Raw genomic sequence first — 22,669 nt, forward strand, 5'->3', positions numbered from 1 at the left:
TTCTGGTTTTATTTTCGCATCTTTATGAATGGAACTGAGAAATAGCAGCACAACTTTCATTGCGTGCCGACGTGATCATCGCGCAATGGTTATCTCGTAGCGCAAGCAATGGAGACAGAAAACTCGGCTCCGCCGATGATCGCACTAACAATTAGTCGTAGTTTCGCTGTAACTATCGTTTAGTTAGCCAATCAACATATTACAATAAGTAAAAAAAAAAGTTATCAGTGGTGTTAATTTGTTGAAATGTTGTTTTTTTTTTTTAGCAATGTACATAAGTAGATTAGTAAGTGTATCCTAAATGCATGGTTACTTTAAAATGAAAGTGCATAAGTGTTATTTATGTTTACTTAAATAATTATTGTGAACGATTAATTATCAATTGCTGAGAAGCTGTAGGGTTGGTTCTGCTTGTGTCTCCCGAATCAGCCAGTATGTTGTTAATGAGCGGTTAAATACAGTCGCCATAAGGATGGGGCGTTGAGGGCATTTCATTGGCTGTTACGACTAGATGTTTGGGGCGATGAAGAGGTTGATTCGATCTTCTGAGTTTCCAAAAACCGACTTGTTTCGCCTGATTGATAGCTGGCATTACCACGATGAAAAATCATTCTTCATTTCTGGATTTTTTTTCGTATTTCTTCGAAGACTCCCGGCAAACAAATGGTCGTGTACAACTCAGAATTAAGTGTTATACGTTACTCTAGAGGTACTGTAGCTACATGGCCATTAATACCAAAAAACAGGCTACCATTTGTTTCAAAGTGCTATTGCACGAGTTACTTTAGTACGTAAGCGTAAATCCAGAATTCGTCACCTTTGTAGATATTATAAACCGCTTTTGACTCGCCGTGATTGTATTTTTTATTTTCTTGCACCATACAACGCGAACCTCTTTGTAAATTTAAAAAATGAGGGATTCATCGCGAACAATTTTTTTTGCAGTCGAATGTTCATGTATAATCTCTTATTTATGCACGTCATACTTATTCGCAGATATGCCTCTATTTCGTGATATTTTATGTAACATGACGTTCTTGCATTGTTAGTTTTCGCACAGCATCGAATCGCGGAACAACAACCGATTTCAAGCGTCCTTCTTTGAATTCCTCCGAGAGCATATTATGACGTCCACGATTGAACTCACAAAGTCAGTGACAGACATTGTTTTCTGTTGGGTTTCATCACCAAATGATAGAGTTGGTTGATCGATGTAATATTAAAATCATCGTACCTATAAAAAATGTCACGAATGAGTTCCACTTTTGCTTGCAACGGGTTGATATTCTAAAGCCGCCAAAAACAAAAGAATAACGTACTAGGAAAAAAAAACCCCAATATTAAAAAAGGTCAAAATTTACCATGCATGGTGACGGCTTTTAAATGAGTTGATTTTTCCGTTTCCGGATTCATAAGTAGCAACCCTTGTAGCAACCTTGTAGTAATTTTACAAGTACCTATTGTTTACAAACTATAAACCAATACCATTATAAACCAAGTTACTGTTAAATATAGACGCGGCAATGTGCGAAATATCCGTTGAAATTCGACAGAACGTCTGTATACGTATACATAGATGGACAAACCAAAATCATGCGCGCAAACTTGATGTAAAAAGTTGTGGCACTTGTAATTTATATTGCAACATGATATTACAAATACGGTACAGGTCCAGGGCTATTATTAGTATCACATTCCCCGAGTCGTTAATTAAAACGGATGGTAATGATATAATTAAAAATGCTGATGAACGACCCCGCACAATGGTCCTGTCACACTTTATAAGAGGACATTGAGTAATATGCGTACGAGTGTAGTTTATTCAATCATGACGTTCATAGGTACATCTGTTATGTATTTTGCTTGTTAACAGTATTTACTTTTTGCTTTTTATTTAAGTATTAGAATGTTTGCTTAAACTAGTCTATCTTGGCCGGCAAGTAGGCAAGCCACTGCAAATGAGACTTCATGTAAAAATCGAGTCACATAGATACTGATGCCAGAGCTTGCAGTAATCTAGATTCTAGATAAAATTATTTGTAGATGATATGCTCGGAAATAGTTCTCGTAGGTATATAACGTTTCATCCCATAGGGACCGAACTAGCGTATGTACTTGGGTACTTTTCTTTCATCCATTACTACACGCTGCTTTTGGGAATCCACTTTACCATTCCATCATAGCCTGCTTGTCAAAACGGAAATAGGAGAATTATACCTGCTGGGAAAATACTTATTGCTTTGGTGAAATATAAGGAGATCGGAGAATCAGTTTTGATAAGGAAGTTACATACACTATATCTACGTAGACGACAATGTTGAAATTTTAGGTTAAATACTTATGACAATGTGTTACCGAATTATGAAATTACTGGTACAGTACAGTACACTAGTAAGAATAGAAGTTACTTGTAAATCTTGAATAGCTTTACCTTCCTTCCCACGCAGATTTGTGTAATTAAAGGAAACCTAGTTAAACAGATTTATAGAATTAAGATTGTTTTTTTGGAATCTTTTTGTATTTTTTATTTCAATTCCAAATTTTTTGTTACTTTTACGGTCATCCCGTAAAACCTATAACCAGCGGTCCAGCGGTGGTGTAGCGGTATAGCACACGGCACGGAATGCCAAGGACCTGGGTTCGATTCCCAGCGCTGGTCTTATTTTTCTGGTTTTTCTGTGTGTATGTACTTAAGTAGGTACTTACTTACTTACTTACTCTGTAGGTATTTCCTTCTGAAATATTTATATAGGTACCTTCTGAAAAAATACGTCATAAAACAGTTAGGTACGTACCTAATTATAAGAAATTCACAAAAAGATTGTCAAATGTACCTATACAAATAAAATAATTTGTAATAGTACCTACCCAATCGAAATACAAAAAAATGACATCCAAAAATCGAAGTGTATGGGTACATACTCGTCTCCATGTAGATGAATACAGGTATGCAGAACATTTCCGTCTACCTACTTAGCTCAAAATAATACCTATGCTTTATCGAACAATTAAAAAGGATTTGTACCAACTTTACTTAGATTGCTCGACATTAAAAAAGTTTAATAAGTGTATCTAACTAAGGCGAATGAAGTAATTAAAATATGATTAAAAGATAAGTATTCCTGAGCTCCTTTAACTCTGTTCTAGAGGAACAAACTTGTAAAGACCTTTGTTTGCTCTGAGCTGATTACCGCGGCCCTAAGGGTCAACGGCACGGTAGTATCACACACAAATTAAAAGTATTCACAAAAACACCATGCAATCATGATTTATCGCTGTCTTGACACTAGTCATTAAAACCTCGTTTCGAATTTTCAAATCACGCTCATGGCAGGTTGAGGTCTATTACCGGTACCAGTTAACCACTTGTTTCGAACTTTTTTTGACTCCCGGAGGAACCGGCGCCCGCGCTGACATTGGCGCCTTTCTCCGTGCGATAGAGAAAGGGGACTTTGCTCCGCGCGTGGGAGAGGGACGGAGCAAAAGCATTCCGCGGCGAATAGCCGAGCCGAATGGATGGATCCAGTTTGCTATAGCCGGCGCGTGCGACCGTGTGTACACCCGCGTCCGCTTTACCAGTGATGTAAACAAAAAGAACAATTACTGTGTTATTAATAGAAGTTTTTTGACAGAGTGACTTACAGATATGTGGTGACAGTGTTTGTGGATGTTACACGAAGGGGTTAGCCGAAGATTTTTGTTATTTCGAGGTAAGATTCGTGAAGAATGCAACCCGTTCCCTCGCGTCCCTCTTAGAGGAATGCATTTCCAGTGGGGCCTCGAGCGCACCTTGCAAGTCCGAAAATATTGAACTCTCACAGTCGAGTTATGTAGTAGGTAGGTACAGCCATTGGGTTAGGTACAAGATAACACAAGTGATCGGGGTATCTGTTTTGTTTACACCACAATGGATACCTAGGTACTAAGGTCACTTGATAGGATACCTGTAGTAGGAACCTTTGGTATGTACACTGTATTATACGGCAGTTGAGATTCTTGAATAACAAAGAACGTTTAGAGGCATTTACGTTACGGTGACTCCGTGCTTTGAGTCGTGTTAAGACATGGTCCTTCGAACCGTATTCTAACAGAACATTGCTCCTTAGTTTATTCAATGAGTTTTGTGAATAAAAAGCCCGACTTAACAAGTAAAGCGGTAGACTTTTGCAGTTTTATTTGTGTAGAATAACTAATTATTAACGACAGAATATTAGATTAGTATATTAGATATAGTAGAGTAATTTAATTGCTACTCCACTTAATATTTTACTATTAAATAGAGTAGTAAATTACTACTCTACTCTATACTTATATTCTATAGTTATTAATTATTCTGCACAATTTATGCTAACAGTTGAGTACTAACCAACTTTCAATAAGCGTCAAACAGACAAACACCCCAATGGTTTAAAAGACCTATCCAACGATTGGGGGAGGCCTATGTCCAGCAGTGGACGTCTTTCGGCTGACATGATGATGATGATGATCCAACGATACCCCACACTCCACACCATAAGGTTGGTCGAGAAAAAAAAATCACCCCCACTTTAGGTCTATGGGAGGTACCCTAAAAATTTTTTTCTTAGTTTTTATATTTTACCACTTTGTCGGCGTGACTGATATATATTCAAGAAAAAATTACACCTTCCTAGTACTAACGTCTCTGAGCTTAGCCGCGGACAGACAGACGGACAAACATGGCGAAACTATAAGGGTTCCTAGTTGACTACGGAACCCTAAAAAGCTTGTTAAAGCTTGAATAAAACGCTGAACTATAGGTTAATACAAGTTTATGTTTTTTTTTATTTGACTGGATTACAAACGAGCAAGTGGGTCTCCTGATGGTAAGAGATTACCACCGCCCGTAAACATCTGCAACACCAGGGGTATTGCAGATGCGATGCCAACCTAGAGGCCTAAGATGGGATACCTCAAGTGCCAGTAATTTCACCGGCTGTCTTACTCTCCACGCCGAAACACAACAGTGCAAGCACTGCTGCTACACGGCAGGATTAGCGAGCAAAATGGTGGTAGCAATCCGGGCGGACCTTGCACAAGGTCCTACCACCTGTTGTATGTTGCAATCTTTCTAATATTCAAGAACTAACCCAACCTCACCATGTCGATGGTCCTACATACCTCCAGTCTATGTCAGGATTAGGACCCATCGCTTGTGTGCAATTTTGCTACGTTTTGGGCAATTAGAGTGGAGATTCGAATCAATATTCGAAATTTATGATGGCAGTTAGAAAACGTCTTAACTCTACCTCGAAGATTAAAGTGCTGCCTTTACGTAGCAACATCGTACGTACAAGCATCTGCAGACTAAGATATACCTAATCTACCCTCCGGGGACTCAGGTACCCTATAAATATTTTTAAAGCGCTTAATTATATGGTGCCTATGTAATTTGAGTGAACTGCTCCGATTTGAGTTAACGATGGCAATTAATAAAGTTTTGCCCGCTTTATTTTGGATTTTGCATCGCCGGTAAAACAAGTAAAATATAAAGTGGCTGGTTATATAGTTAATGGACAATGCCTTGGCATGGTGTTATTTCAGGGTTTTGCTAGCACGTTGAAACACAGTACAATACAAAATGGAAGCTTTACTAACAAGAGATCGAATCAGAAATGAGGAGATACGTAGAAGAACAAGGGTCACCGACATAACCAAGCGAATTAGCTCGTTGAAGTGGAAATGGGCAGGCCATATATCACGGAGAACAGATGGTCGCTGAGGCCGAAAGGTTCTCGAGTGGAGACAGCGGATCAGCAAGCGCAGAGTAGGACGTCCACCGACGAGATGGACGGATGACCTATGGTTAAAGTCGCGGGCTCACGTTGGATGCATGTCGCTTCCAACCGAGGCAACTGGAGGTCTATGGGGGAGGCCTATGGCTGATTGATGATGATGATTATGATGACTAACAAGAGTTAGCTGTTTGTTGTGATTGCTACTAAATCATAATTTGATTTGACAATGCTATATTTGTGTGCGAAAATTTCGTTTATTGCGCTCGCAAGATTTTTATAATTTCAATTCTCAGTTTCAAACTATCTCAATACCAAGTAGCTGTTACAAACGACTTCATCTACGAAGAATTCTTTTAACTCGCGCCCGCAAAATCTTTAAAATTTCCAGGATAAAAACTATCCTATTACCATCTCAGGACTTCAAACTATGTCGGTACCAAATTGCAAACAAACAATACCTGAGGGCTATCGTGTATGAATTCGCCGCTAGAGGCGCTAGTGTAGCGAGAGGTCTCCGAAATGTCAAATCTCATAGTTTTTGGGTGAGCTTCGCGGGTTTATTTTATAATCAGAATAATTTTGTAAACATTTTGCAATACCTGAAATTAATTGTGGCAATTATGAGTTACGGGGCAATGAATGTCTGTGTTTTGAGACAGTTTTGTCTTTCGGAAACTTTTGTCCTCCCTTTTTTACCGAACAAAACGGGACTACGCAACACTGTGGTTGATCGATATTTTTATGGTACGGTTTTAAGGTGTATGTGTTAATCTAAACTTTATTTTCACGCCCGTAATAACAGACTTTGAAAGCCACACTTATCAAAACCTCACGCAACAGTGGCGCCATCTAGAAAGACAAAAAATGATAGCCCTCATTACTTTCGCACTGACCTATTAATCATCATCATCAAAGGCCTCCCCCTTAGAACGCCACAATGAACGTCTTAACTCGCCACTTGCATCCACCGGTTACCCGCAATTCTCACGATGTCGTCAGTCCACCTAGTGGGAGAACTGCCAACGCTTCGTCTTCCGGTTCGTGGTCGCCACTCGAGAACTTTTCTCCCCCAACGGTTATCTATTCTTCGGGCGATGTGGCCCGCCCATCATCATCATCATCATTATCCCAGCCTATATACGTCCCACTGCTGAGCAAAGGCCTCCTCTCAGAATGAGAGGGCTTGGGCCGTAGTTCCCACGCGGGCCCACTGCGGATTGGGAACTATACACACGCCATTGAATTGCTTCGCAGGGTTGTGCAGGTTTCCTCACGATGTTTTCATTCACCGTAAAGCTCGTGGTAAATTTCAAATGTATGAATTTCGAAAAACTCAAGAGGCGCGCGCTGGGGTTAGAACCCACGATACTCTGCTTGAGAGGCCATAGGTCAAACCGCTCGTATACAATACAATACAATAACTCTTTATTGCACACCATCACATAGTAAGCAGTACAGAAAAACACAGGTATATACCCAGAGTTTTTCTGGGGTAAGCAACTAGGCGGCCTTATCGCTTCGGAGCGATCTCTTCCAGACAACTTTTACAATGGAATGGACGGAGAAGTAAGGAATAAATTTTAGCAGGTGGTGGTGGTGTGATATTTTCGCCTTTGTACATCTTATTCTCTTGTTATCTGTTAATTTCATGTCTTTTATATACATTTAAGGAGTAATAGGTACAATAGAATATAAAACAACAGCTACTCGCCAACAGTCAACGAAAAATAAACTAATCGGCAATATAAATATTTTGAAACCTAAGGCAACGGTCGCCAGCTTTAACTATTGAGTTATTGAGCCATTGAACCTTCTCGTATTAACATAGTCAATCCCGCAATCCCTATTATCCCTAGGGATTGATAGCGTAGCGACGTTGGCAGTGTTTGGAAACAATGAGAAGCTATCACCTCAACTGTATTAAGTATGGTATACTATATGTAGTGGTTGTGTTATTCGCATAGAAGGGAAAATAATTAAAAGTTCCTCTTAATATAATCATCACGAGTACTGCCTTTTCGCAACGTAACGTTTGGCAACCTGTTTCATTTCGCAACTTTTCATTTCGCAAACTCTAAAACTGTAAATATTTCAGGATTTATTTCAGGGCCATCGTGTAGAACCCTTTAGGTTAGGTTAGTTTTATAAAAATCCTGAAACATTTACAGTTTCAGAAATATTAAACAGTTGGGAAATGAAAAGTTGCGAAATGAAACAGGTTGCCAAACGTTATTCGCCGAAATATTAGTAAACCAATCATCATCCACAGATGGAAGACGTCCTGTTGAACAAAGCCCCCCCCCCCCCTAGAACGCCACATGAACGACAACTCTCGGTTGCCCGCAACTCTTGCAATATCGTCAGTCCACCTAGTGGGAGGTCAACACTTCGTGTTCCGGTTTGTGGTTGCCACTCGATGATTTTTCTGCCCCAACACTTATCTGTCCTTCAAGCGCCGTGGCCGGCCCATTGCCACTTCAACTTGCATATTCTGCAGTTAAAGTTTTAGGATACTTATACTCGTATACCATGAGAATATCGGGATAAAATGAACCCGTGTTTTTCCGGAGATACAGCTCTGCAAAAGTCATCCAAATCCGTGCCGCTGTTTTCTCGCTATACAGTATCAAACACACGCACACACACTCACTAACTTTTGCATCAAAATATTAATTACAATGCTTGGCATTGTAATATTACTAGCTGTTGCCCGCGACTCCGGCCGCGTAGAATTCATTTATCGCTATCCCGCTGTAACTATGCAATTTTCCGGGATAAAAACTATACTATATCCTTCCCCGGGACTCGAAACTATCTGTACATGGTTTAGACGTGAAAAGGTAACAAACAAAATACACAGACTGAATTACAAACTTTCGTATTTATAATTAGTGGGTGGGAAGTGGGATATTAGAGGTGAGACGTACCTAGGCAAAACGCGGACTGAGTCTTGCGAGTACGCGTCCACAAAAAGACTAGATCCAAAGACTAGGTCCACGAGTATCTACGAGTACTTAACTCAATTGACTCATTGCGTAATCAAAATGATTCCCGTAAATGCGCTCCCGTGATTGCATATGTATACACCATACTAGTTTTAGTAGTTTTACGAATATCGAACTACCGAAATGTTATCAAAAGAAACTGGACCTTTTTGTGTTCATGCTAAAAGTGTTTTTTGAACAAATGATAACTCTCCTTTTTACTGGAATTCATCGCGCAATGGCTAGGGCGAGTCGGGCGATCCCAAAGACCCGAATTTCCCGGACGTTTTCAGAATAGTTCCAAGCGCGACGAGCGCAGTGAGCGCACGCATCATGCTTGTTTTCAAGTTAGCGGAACGTTGTCAGCCGCCGTACTCCTAAATACTCGAACGTACGCTAAAACAATCGCGGGCGGGAACGCGTACTCCAAGCCAAAACCTATTCCTGTAAATACGTCTCAACTCTACACCTGCTAAATTATACTGTAATTAATACCTATGTTAAATGGGTCACTGGTGTCGCTTGTACATAACAGCACCCTCGTTTCAACAATCCAAGTTCGTTGTAGGAAACGTCAGTCACTGCCAAATGGTTTCAATCAATTAATCATATCCTTCCTCTAGGGTTTGTCGGACTACCTACCAGAAAAGGAATGTCCCAAGCACCGTTGTGAAAGGGCCAGAACTAAATACTAAATAATTTATGCATACCGAACTGCGACTGGTACTTTGTGACAGCGCCCGGACTCGGTCTTTGTTGTTGTATGTAAGTTGCCAACGTTGTTTTAAAGCGGAGCGTGCGAAAATATTTTGACACGCCCTAGAAATAAAGTCGCATCAGATATTTATGCAAAGTTTGATTTGTGTGTTGGACAAGTCAAGAAGTCTAAGGCGTATTATAAAGTTAATGATTATACCATGTACAGGGATATTTGGAAATTCCGACCCGCATTAGCGATCCCTTCAAATAGCGAACCTACTGTGTTAAAAATAATAGATAATAAAATAATAGATAGATATCATTTATTAATATTGTAAATCTGTTTATAAAAATATACCTCGTTGAGTTTGTTGAGTTTCTTGCCGGATTCTTCTCAACAGAGGTTTTTCCGAACCGGTGGTAGATTTTTTTTTGACATTCATAAGTGCAGCCCTAATTGAATAAAGATATTTTGACTTTGACTTTGACTCTACCTGCATTTAATTTAAGTCACAATTCTATCAAATATCAGATAGGTCGATTTTTTCTGCATAAAAGTTAAACGTAACACTAATATGTTTTTTAAATTATACGCATGGATAAACGGGCCCTGACGTCGAAAATAGCACGATTCTGACATCAGGTTTTAAAAGGCTAAAACGAAAAGCAAGAAACTCGAATGCAAATGCATCCAAGCTTCCATTATGCACGGATTAAAAAGCGATCTCGGTAATCCGACCACATCCGACAGACTGACGTGACGACAAGTCGTACGGCACAATATCCTTCATGATAAGCTGGCTGCGGTTGTCATCACGAGACGTAGCTGAAGGGAGGTTACGTTAGTGGCGGTGCAAAGAAGGTACCTATATAAGTAAGCTTGATTTTTTTAAATCCGTCTAAGTATCTGATTTCGGTCACGGCGACGCTTCCACTCCTAATCCATAAGTTAATGTCCACTGATGTCTGTGAAGTTGACATCAGTGCTAAAGGACCCATGCCAATACATGTTCGTAGTCGAGTCGAGTCCAGTTCTTAGTAGATGTCGTAGAGAAATCGTAGACAGATTTAACGAAACTATTAGAAAAGGCCACGTTTAGGTTATTTTTACTACCTACGGGTTTCTAAAGTCATTCTAAGAGGAGGCTTGTGCCCAGCAGTGGGACGTTTATAGGCTGGAATGATGATGATACTCGTAATGACGGGTTTCTAAAAAGCAGAGCTTCAAATACTAAGTTGGACGACTATAGCTACAACTTCATAGTATACTTAAAATCCCTAGAGTTCAAACTCGTACAAGAAGGTTACGTATGATTGATCCCTCGACACCGATGTGTGTAGAACAGTTACAATATGTTTTCCCCACTATTTTCCGTTGTTGCAGAAAATAAAACTGCCCACTTAAACTAAACCAAGGACAAACTAGGTTATCCAATCCATCGTTGATGAAGTATTCATGATCCTTGTGACGCACGGATGAACAGAATACTGATTATTTCCTAGCGATTAAGCATGTCCATTCTTTTAATGTTATCTTCACCTTGTCGGGAATAATCGTCTTGAATTGATGTCGCACTGAACCACAATGTACGCGTAGTCGTAAGTATACGTATAAGTAGTCATATAACATAGCGGTTGACATATATAATTGCAAACAATGTGATAACGAGATGCGTACGTGATTTAGTCGGCATAGCGTCTATTAGGGGTTTTTAATGATACAGTATATATGAAGAAATGGGTACATTATGTTTACGGTACATATTTTATATATAGGTACCTATATTTCCAGGGTTCCGTGAATTAAAAGGAAAAAAAGTAACTATATTACTTGTATTGTGACTATACTTCATTCTTTAGCATTAGAAAGAAGGTAAGCGATCTTGAAGTGTCTTTTTATTGAAAAACACTTTTGAAAAATAAGTCATAGCTAATATGTGACAATTAGCAAGGAAATTATGATCATTTACATTCTTTTGGTATCATAAGTAATAGTTACTGTTTTTCTAAAAACGTTTTTCAATAAAAACTCTCGTCAAGATTGTTTACCTTATTTCTAATGATAAAAAAACGAAGTATAATATGTTGCGGCTTACCATGTATTTCTGGTGTACAATAAAGAGTCATTGTATAGTATTGTAATATTATAAATGCGAAAGTTTGTAAGTCTGTTTGTTTGTTTATCCGTTCCTGGGACTCAAACTATATAATGTACCAAATTTCATCTAAATCGGTTCAGCGGTTTAGACGTGATTGAGTAATAAACATTCAAACATCCAAACATCTTCACAAACTTTCAATATTATAGTAGGATTTATAATATTAGTGGATAGGATTCGAACCACTCAAAAATATGTTACTACGGCATTATTATGTTGGAATAAAAGTCTGTGGTACATTTTTTGTACTCGAGTGTACAACGAATCATATCGTGTCTCAATGGGTAAAAACACCACATGGTTTATAATAAAGGTCAGGCCAACGATCGTCGGGATAGGTGTTGATGTGCAAATGCCCTTGGTAGAGGCCTAAAGGCCAGTGACCAACAGTTTAGTCCAGTTTTTGTCTACTACTACTAAGATTTAAATGAGAAAGAAAAAGAAAACCGATCATTTTTTCGAGTTTCGTACGAAATTAGCAAACTAGTTTAAGGGGCAACCTAGGTTTTGATCGATTTTTGACAAGTATTGAATCGTATCTCCTACTTTTGCACTACAGATAGAATTATGAGCCAAACGGCTATCGGTTCTTCAATTTTTTATGTCTATTTTAGTCGACCGGATTTAAAAAAAAAATTAGTACTTAATTTTGTATGATTTTTTTAAACATTGTCTAAAAAACACTTATTTCGTATCTCTATTGACGTGACGTGAAAGATCTAACATATACGAAATCTACATATTATTATTTGGGTTCGTCTTTGATGTCTCTAAAAACGTGTCGAGGGTTTTCATTTGAAACTAATTAACACAAAAGTTATGGCCAGAAAACCAGTTTTTTGGCCTAAAATTGTTCATCTTTGATGTCAAATATCTCGAAGACAATGGACTTTGAAGTAAATATGGGATAATATGTTGCTTAAAGCCGTTGTTGTTAATATAATAAGCTACAAAAATATTAGAAAATTAAGGAATTCAGATCGAAGCTCATTGGGGCATGGGATACCCTTAAGTGGACACATTACATTGCGAGGTTGTAAACACAGAATAAGTAATAGTACAAGTACTGTAAAGCATTGAAGTAGTCAATCGAGCGCCTCAATGCACTGACTGCAACTGCAAACAGTATACATAGAGTCGCCAGCGAGAGTTTCGCTCAGGCTAAGGGCTAGAGCCTCACTTGCGATTTGCGGGCAAGTTGAAAGCAGCGAGTTCACAGTGAGCGCGTAACGATTTTTCCGCGAATGCGCAGCGAGTTCGCTGCGTCTAGAGCTGGTACGCCATACGCCATACTGAATTTTCCGCAAATACGTAGCGAATTCGTTGCTCGCTGTGAACTCGCTGCACGCTGGCCTCGCTTTCAACGCGCCCGCAAATCGCAAGTATGATGGGGCCCTAACACACTTTTTACCCGACTGCCCAAAGGAGGGTTATGTTTTTTTCATCACTTCTTTTTGTCACACGGTATTAAACGAGGGTAGAAAGAGATGATTGCGATCGCGAACGTCAGCGCGTTAGATAATATGGCGTCAAAATTTTGAGTTGTATCGTTTATAAATTTAAATGGGACGAGACTGAAACGATGAAAACTATGTATCTGTATGCTAACAGACCGCCTTTAAGTAGATAGTTACTTCTTCATACACTGACCTCAAAACCCCACCACCAACACCACCCACCAACACCACACCCTAAAAATTATCGAATTAGAATTAGTTCAAATAAATCGTACCCGTCTTCATTAAAATGATAATGATAAGTTATTGGATTTCCGCAAAAGCCCTCATAGTTCTGAAACTACAAACTTAACAGCTGACGACTAGCATCTCCTGTCAGCGGTATACTCCGCTACTCAATGAAACTAAGTTAGTAATATTATTTGCCAAGAGTCTAGCCAGAAATATGACTAGTGATGCCGTTGGGAAATCCTACTAATATTATAAATGCGAAAGTTTGTGAGTGAGTGAGTGAGTGATGTAAGTATGTTGTTACTCTTTCACGCTGAAACGGCTGGACGGATTTGGATGAAATTTCGAAAAGTTAGTTGTAACCTGTGATTAAAAACATAGGATACTTTTTATCCCGTATTCCACGGGGTAGGGATAAAATCTCGAAATAACAACCTCTGGGCTTAGAGTCATGAAATGGCTTATGTAGGTAGTTGGACGTCTGGAATAAAAGAGATAGGTTACTTTTTGACCCGATATTCCCACGGGATACCTAGGGATAAAATCTTGCAATAACAACCGCGGGCTAAGAGCCATGAAATTTAGTATGTAGGTAGCTGGACTTCTGGAATAACACATAGGCTACTTTTTATCCCGATATTCCCCCGGGATAGGGATAAAATCTTGAAATAATAACCGCTGGGCTTTTGAGTCATGAAATTTGGTTTGTAGGTAGCTGAACGTCTGGAATAACACGTAAAGGGACTTTTTGACTCGATATTCCCACGGATACTTAGGGATAAAATCTCGAAATAACAACCACTGGGTTTAGAGCCATGAAATTTGTATGTAGGTAGCTGGACCTCTGGAATAACACATAGGCTATTTTTATCCCGATATTCCCACAGGATAGGGATAAAAATCTTGAAATACTAACCGCGTGGGTTAGAAGTCATGAAATTTGGTATGTAGGTAGGTAGACGTCTTGGAAATAACGACATAAGCGACTTTTTTACCCGATATTCCCACGGGCTACTTAGGGATAAAATCTCGAAATAACAAACCACTGGTTTTAGAGCCATGAATTTGGTATTGTAGGTAGCTGGACCTCTGGAATAACACATAGCTATTTTATCCCGATATTTCCACAGAATAGGGATAAAATCTTGAATACTAACCGCTGGGCTTAGAGTCATGGAAATTTAGTATGTAGGTAGCTAGACGCTGTAATAACACATAAGCAACTTTTTGAACCCGATATTCCCACGGATACCTAGGGATAAAATCTCGAAATAACAACCACTGGGCTTAGAGCCATGAAATTTGGGTATGTAGGTAGCTGGACCTCTGGAATAACACATAATCTATTTTTTACCGATTTCCACGGGATAGGATAAAATCTTGAAATATTAACCGCTGAGCTTAGAGTCATGAAATTGGTATGTAGGAAGCTGGATGTCTAGAAAAACACATAAGTACGCTACTTTTTTATCCCTATTCCCACGTTAATTTTGTAACTAAGGGACCCCATACATCCCTGTATTATTAATTATTTATTATTTCGTATTTTTTTCTTTAATTGTATACTGTAGTTTTTAAGTATTTTATTTGTAATTATTTTATTTAGAAAAATTTACTTTCTGCCAAGTTTCTTTGCGACGCATTCTTCTTGGCAATGATGGTCTTCCGAAAAAGCGCTGTTAGTATAAAAAATGACGTGTAAAAGTGCCCATTGCGGCTTATTTACTGAGTAAAATGATTTGAATTTGAATTTTGCATTTGAATGGATAGGGAAAAATTTTGAACTTCAGACTGGTTTAGAGTCTTGAATTTTTGTACAGTTATTCACAACACAATCTCAATGAAGACCACGATATAAATATTGAAATTTCCAGGGGGAATTTGTAAAATCCCGAGAAATTTCAATTGCAGCTACCACAACCGAATAGTTTACAGCGTGCGAAGCCGCGGGTAAAAGCTAGTCGAATATAATATCGATACTATCAAATATCAATACTATTTTATTTAATTTTTATGCATGCAACTTTGACAACTGTCAAGTATGACAGCATCTCTCTTCTTCCTTCCGTCGCAATGTACATACTTATTACTGATCATGCTCTTTTGTTGTTACCTAAATAATAACTGATATCTACTTTTGTGATCGTTAAGACACGTTGCCACTACTGTTTATGCTGGATAAACGGTCATCACAGAATAGTTTCTGTCTTATTTATGGAGAAAAACCAACCCACAACCTAATCTTACCTATTGTCTAACGCACATGGGATCACAATCGCTTTCACCGCTTCTTTCTGTCACACCGTATAAGATGAGGTTAGAAAGAGATGGTAAATGGGATCGAAAACTTAATGAGTTAGACAATAGTTATACCGGATTCGACTTGTAGCATTCGAAGATGGCGGATGTAGACAATATCTAATTTTGCTATTTCTGTTTCTTTGGCTAGTGAAGTATAATTTTGATAGTTTTTATGCGGCGGCGATTAACCTTAACAGTGAACATGATGCCCAAAATCCTATATTGCCTCGTGTCTAAACATTTTTTAATGCGCAAAGTGGTCTCCACGTGGTTTCTGGAATTTTACTATCAAGTTGCAAAAAAACTACAATCACCGTACAACGTGCCTCTCAAAGAGAGTTTAACTTGACACTGGCGAAATTGTCCTATTAATTAGGACAGAAAAGCCATATTTTAAAAGAGAAGAAGAATAGTCATACGGCCTCTAGGCTGAGATCATCAAGCCCTCTAAATGAATACGATCGATAGTTCAGAACTGGACTAGTTCTGTATCAGATATTTTTGCACGCTCCGCTGTGGCAGATAATGCAGGTGACTACGCATGTAAAATCACAAAATTTTAATTGCTGAATCTAGACTAGAGACATGAAATTTTGCATGCCATTCTTTATATTATGAAAATAAATGAAGATCACATTGTAATTTAGGTAGGTACTGACGTGGCAAATTTATAAGATGGGGTCCTTCTTCAATGTTGTGGTTAGGGAGGGAGTAGGTTGCAAGAAGTGTATCACTGCTTTCTATGTTCTATGGCTACATGTTTATTCTGAACTCGGGACCCCTAGAAGAGCCTATGGTGTTTAATACGTTCTGCCACTTCGTTGTAACGTCATTAACCTCTTCACCGCCACAAAACAAACGAAATGACGTGCTCTTTACGCCACAGAAAAACCAACGACAAATCGACTTTATTTTTAATTCCATTGCAGAAGGATTAATTTCGAGTTGAATGTTGGTCATATAGATGACCGTGGCGTGTGAGGCATTCCATTGGCTGTCACGACTAGATGACTGGGGCGGTGAAGAGGTTAAAAGACACTAGGCCACCACGAGGAATGGTGTTCGAAGCTGCATTGTGGCTACATTCAATTAGTGTAAGTTTTACTTGGATTATGTTGCGTGGTGATTGTGAACTGTCGGCTCGGTATCAAAACCGGCCGATCCCTCACGAGGCATGTCTGTAAAAAAATAAAATCATACGAATAAGGTAAGGTCTATTTAACAGGTTGTTTCGTGGTAATCGGCCGGCACAGACAAGCCGACAGGCGCCGCCGGCAACGATTAAATAGATGTTAGGGCTGTCAGTTCCTTAGTACAAACAAATGTAGTTGATGATATATGAAGATAAATAAAATAATATAGATCAATTCATAAGTATCTAGGGCTAAAAGAATCCCAAGTCAAGACCCTGAACACAAGCGACGTTTCTGAGAAAAAGTAAAAGTTTTTACGATCCCTTATTTTGATAATTGAGTGTGTGTGATAGTTCAATTTTGAATGAACTATTATGGGATTCCCTTTTCTGCAGACGATCACACCAGGATTCCACTACCCGATTATTATTGTTCAAAAATGACTTCTAGCATTTGATTACAGATAACGATAACAGGTGAAGCTAAGTACCTAAAGCTTTTAAAAGAAAGAAGTATGAGTAAAAAGCATTACGAGATCGTTTAAATAGAAATTTTGACAACAGTAGTAAACCACAGGAAGTGCACTTTGGTAACCCTAAATGGACCATGTACAATCTTACTGACACTGTCCGATTTATTTTTAGTGATGATAGAATCTACCCAATTTAAAATCTTGTTACGCGGGTCCATTAATTTGAGGCCAAGCGTGAGCGGGGCGTAAAAACTAATGAGTTAGGGGGTATTAAAGCTTAAGAATTGTTATTGACGTTATTGTCGGTGGAATTAAAAACATAAATTGCGAAATATTACGGAATGTGCAGTCGCAAGACGGAAATATATTATGAAGAAATGGAGAAAAACTTTGGAAATTTATTCAATTTTATACGTACTTTAAGCGTTTATGAGGTTAATGTTTATTCCTCCGTGCTGTAGGTACACTGAAGTTTATTGTAGAGTTAGCAACGTTTCATTTCATCTAATTTTATGAGAGAAAGAAATGTTGGGCGGTAAGGTTTAACGTCCAATATTGTAATCTCAAAACCCAACAGAGTAATTAAATGACAAATGCACGTTTGTTTTCATACAATTCTTCAGCCCGCCGGTCGTGTCATTGACATTAATTTGAATAAATTGGAATTAAAGAATTATTAACAGAAGTGACAGTAATACCGAATTATATTTATGTCACTTTCGGATAAACATTAATGAAATGACGATAACAAATCGCAGATCTTCAATCAAATAACATTACAGAACACAACCTTCAAACAGCATTGAAAATCAACTTTGGAGGTAAAAAGAAAAAGAAAACATGTACGTGTATTATAAAAAAAGAAAATACCTACAATTTTTTATATCAGTGTGGGTATAACAAGTATAACAACATTGTCTTTGTATTATTGGATTTAAAATTGTTTTGAGTAATAAATAAATAGGTACATTCTTAAGTACTTTAAATAGACCGATTGACTTTTTAGTACGCAAATAAAATACCAGAAGACCAGAACATAGCATTATTCCATCATCATGTTTACATTTTAAATTCAAATCATTTAGAATACACATAGACCTTCCGGGAATATCGAGTATCGACATGTCGCCTTTTCGCTGAAAAATAGCGCCCTACAGTACAGAAGCAACTAAATATTTCCAACGACGTTAATTTACATACTTACACCTACTTTTATTGGTACTTTGGTGCACTTAAAATCCCACTTTTATCAAACGTCTACGAAACATCTCCGTTTCCAATTAGATTAGTATTTTTTTATCGCCGCAGTTTTGTATTCTCGCTTATTAATCGCCCACGTAGCTGGCAGAGCGTCAATTAATGTTATGCTTGATTCATTGCGAAGTATATTCACTTAAAATACCCGGACCTCCCAGGTCGCTTGGCACTCCACCATATTTTCACCGCTTTCTCATCGCGTGCCATCAAGCTTTTCAGCACGAGCAGGAGCTGCAGCAAAAATATAAATGCGGTCACATTATCTAAAAATAACCAAATTTTTAACCGTAACGCTACGGCATAAGCACCGGGCAGACTCCAGCAAGTGTATGTAAACTTCGTTGTTTTCGAGATTTCCTCTTTTCCGGGAGGTCTTTAATGGGATGCACTCAGCATTAGCACGTGGATGTAAGGAGTACTCGAATTTGAAGTGTCGACATAAAAACGGCTTAATTTGAAGAGAGTAGTGTGTTGGGAGCCCAAAGAAACAAATGAACAACTCTTCTGATGTCGTTTTAATAATGCCCATCAAAGTCTTTACTCCACTGTAATTTACATTCATACCTATACAGCTTTTAAATTAATTGGGAGTACTTGTTTGCGTGGGCTTGTGATATTTGGGTAGTTAGGCAAATATTTAAGTCAACACATACAATTTATTATCTCTATTATCTTAACTAGTCAAACTAACTCTGTACTAGCACCTACTCTGTCCTGGGCTTGTGTAAATACATTTACACATATTGTGTCAACTAAACCGCGACATTTTCGGCGCTAAGCATTCACCTTACAAATCAATAATCACGTTGTCAAAGCGTGTATGTTTTGAAACTTGATTGGTTGATCAATACCCCTTTAGTTGAGACCACACACTCGGTTCCGGGTATGGTGCAGTTCGGATTACGCGTTACAATATGCTCTGTCATTGATTAAGTTAATGGGGGCAGGAGGCGCACGTATGTGAACTACGCGCTGTGTACAAACAAACATCTCACTCAGCGTAATTAACATTTACTCGCAGCGACGGTATCAATCTAAGCGAATTATTTGTTTCCACAAACAAATCTACATCGTCTCTGACACATCTTGCCTATCGAAACTGCGGTAACTAAAGCAATTCGGGAGCGTTCCGAATTTCCATCACGTTGTGATACAGTTATGCCAACAGAATGCATATTGTCTACCTTTTGTTCGCTATGTAAATTTTGGCATGTTAAAAAGTTTATGCATCGCTATTGACACAGATGTTCATTTCGTAACAGATAAAATTCCTTATTGTTAGTCGTATTGAGTTTGGAGAGACTTTCGGACAAGTTTTGCTATTTAGGATGAGTAAACAGGCTCGGAGGTTGGCGGGGCTTCGTAGGTAAAATAGGGCACTTAAAAATCGATCGCGGTGTTCGGAAATTTATTGTAGGGTTAGGAGGAAGCTGGAGTCTCGCTCGAGGTACAAATTACCTAATAGTTTATACCCCCGGGTCACTTCGTGTCGTCCTTTTCAAAGCTCTCACGGGATGCGTTTCGCTGAGACTTGCCGCCGTAACAGGAGCTCCGGCTCGCGATTCAATGGGAAAAGATAATGATTTTCTTGAGGCCCCGTCGGCCGCGCCGGCATGCGGGCGCATTTACGACTAGTGTTGATGAAAGAACTCCTGTTTAAATTTTTATACCTTATGAAGTATTTTGTAGGCGGTTAAAAGTAATTTGGACTCTTCTCGCAGAAGTTTGCTTTGTTTTAGAGCCGGAACGTACCGGTTTTATTGTTGAACTGCGAATAACTTTTTCAAGTCTTGTTTTTGTTATTTTCGTTTAAGTTACGCCATAGCCGTAATAAACTTCATGGTTTCTTTAAAAGCTCCTAACCGAAGTTTTAGAATAAGATCCTTAGGTATACACCTACCTACACCTGTTTTTCTTCCACTACCTACCAAATAAAACCTTTGTTTTAATTGATTCCACTTATTTATTTATTCTCTACTTTATTTATGTTAGCCATTATCAATTTGGTACGGTTACTTAACAGACTAATCAGAGCAATGCCCTTTTAAATTTCATGGCATCTAATTGGTCGAGACGTGCTCCACATTTTTAAGGCTTCTCCAATCATTCTGGAGGATTCCATCGTGTCCGCTAACTTCCTTGTCAAGTACAATGCGGAGGTTGTCAATTAATTCACCATAAATTTGCATTTTATTAGGCATTCGCTTTGCATCCAAATGCTCGCTGTCAGTCAGGGTATGCGAGCAGATGTCAAAAACGTCGTAAAATAAGACCTAGGGTTCATGCATGATGAATAAACAATAGGTTTTGCTATTAGGCGTGTGATGCATGAATAACAAAACACGTTTCGTGAAATCTAAATAGTTTTCACAGCAGGTTAAGGATGTGTGTGTTTCTTTAACCCTTCTGTAAATTATTTGTAACTAGAGTTTACCCGCGGCTTCGCACGCGTTAACTATTCGATCTGGTAATTACAATTGAAATTCCGGGATTTTACAAAATTCCCGTGGGAAAATCCCAAAATTTTAATCTTGATTGTGTGTTTTCAGTACCAAATAAACGTTTTTAACTATCTATCTATCTATACTTCTTCCTTTTTCTCCCGATGTTTCTTCTCCATCTAATCGGGGTCGGTTCTTTTCTTCTCCAGAGACTTCGCTCTGGGTCATCGTTTGGGTCCATATCACTATTAAAGGCAAGGTCTTATTAGCCTTTATTCTGTTGCCAAAGAATATTTCTGGTGTTATAATAAATTTGCAATTTACGATTCTGATGACCAATTTTTGGAATTTCACCTTTTGAAAATATAACTCGATAATACTGTACGCCTCCTCTAGGGGGCGCGATTCACAGTTTGCCAACCCTCTTGTGAAGTCTAGTGACTAGAGGCACGGGGTCTGAGTCACGGGGTCTTTCGGAGTCTGAGTGATTTCTCGATGATACCCAAAATATTGACCCAGGAAAAACAGATACTCTACAAAGTCGCGTGCAAGTACAGCCAGCTAGTCAAATATATTCACATAGGTATTTTATAGTTAATTGTATGTTGTTATTCGATCCCACAGCTATAAATCACCGTTAATCTTTCAAACATATTTATATCCAATTAGAATTGACGTGAATAATTTGAATTCTTCTCACGCACGATATTGGCTATCGACGAATTTGAGCGAGGGCTTATTTTGAATGACGCCATCAAATTAGGAAACGACATGTTTTTGTCCAAGCCTTTTGACATCTAGGTTAGCTCTGAATGCTTTAAATCTGTTTACCAAAAATATACCTCGTTGAGTTTCTTGCCGGATTCTTCTCAATAGAGGTTTTTCCGAACCGGTGGTAGATTTTTTTTGACATTCATAAGTGCTTGTTATAGCTTAAACTGAATAAAGGCGATTTTTAAAAAATGGACATCTGTCAAACTGCCATTTGCAACGCCAACAGCGCAGTCAGCGGTATCGGCAATTAATTAAAGAATATTAGTTTTTCTTTTACAAATAGACAATTTTACTCGCAAATGTGATGAAAAACATTGTATGTCGCACGGGCGGTACTAGACTTACGAACATGGACTCATTAAAGCCCTTCAGTCTTCGACTTAAGGCTTCTAATAGACTCTCGTTCGTAATTCCTTATTTACCGCCCTAAAGACACAATGTACTATTGTGGTACTAGTCGTGGCAATGAACTTTTAGGCAAAGTTAGGCGGCGGAAGGTACAGATGGCGTTAGTGTCGTGAGGTCCATTTGACGTTTGACGTTTGCTTGCGATGGCTCATATAGCAAACGTCAAACGTTAAACGGACCTCACGCACGATACTAACGCCATCTAGCGATATTTCGCCTCTGTGAAAACCAAAACCCTCATTGAAAAAGAGTAGATTAGGAGGAAATTACCGCCTGAGTTTTCACAACTAGCCGATAGTTTTGTAATAAAAGAACTGAGCGATAGTTTTGTAATAAAATAAGTAAGTACAGTCAAGTGCAAAAATATGTACTTATTTGAACCACTCAAAAATATGTCACTACGGCCTTATTGCGTCGGAATAAGAGTCTGTGGTACTTATTTTTGAAACTTTGAATTAGTTCATATTTTTACACTTGACTCAGGCATTAAAAAAAAAAAACTGAGTCAACAAATAAATCCATATAATTATTGAATCTGAGGGTCTATTGCGTAACGTTTCTGACGCTCGCGATCGCAATCAAATGACAGATTTCGCA

At 38.6% G+C, this 22,669-nt stretch overlaps 1 protein-coding gene across 2 annotated transcripts in view; it reads left to right on the top strand.

Moving 5' to 3' along the window:
• Positions 1 to 3,508: 3,508 nt before the first annotated feature.
• Positions 3,509 to 22,669, top strand: part of LOC141429759 (interference hedgehog-like) — a 49,830-nt gene continuing 30,669 nt past the window's right edge. For both annotated transcript variants that reach the window (XM_074090258.1, XM_074090259.1), the window contains exon 1: positions 3,509 to 3,710. In XM_074090258.1, coding sequence (XP_073946359.1) covers positions 3,668 to 3,710 — 43 coding nt within the window. In that variant the 5' untranslated portion in view covers positions 3,509 to 3,667. The remainder of the gene's footprint in view (positions 3,711 to 22,669) is intronic.

The sequence above is a fragment of the Choristoneura fumiferana genome, chromosome 7 (genome assembly GCF_025370935.1).
Source record: "Choristoneura fumiferana chromosome 7, NRCan_CFum_1, whole genome shotgun sequence".
Taxonomy (NCBI): Eukaryota; Metazoa; Arthropoda; class Insecta; order Lepidoptera; family Tortricidae; genus Choristoneura; species Choristoneura fumiferana.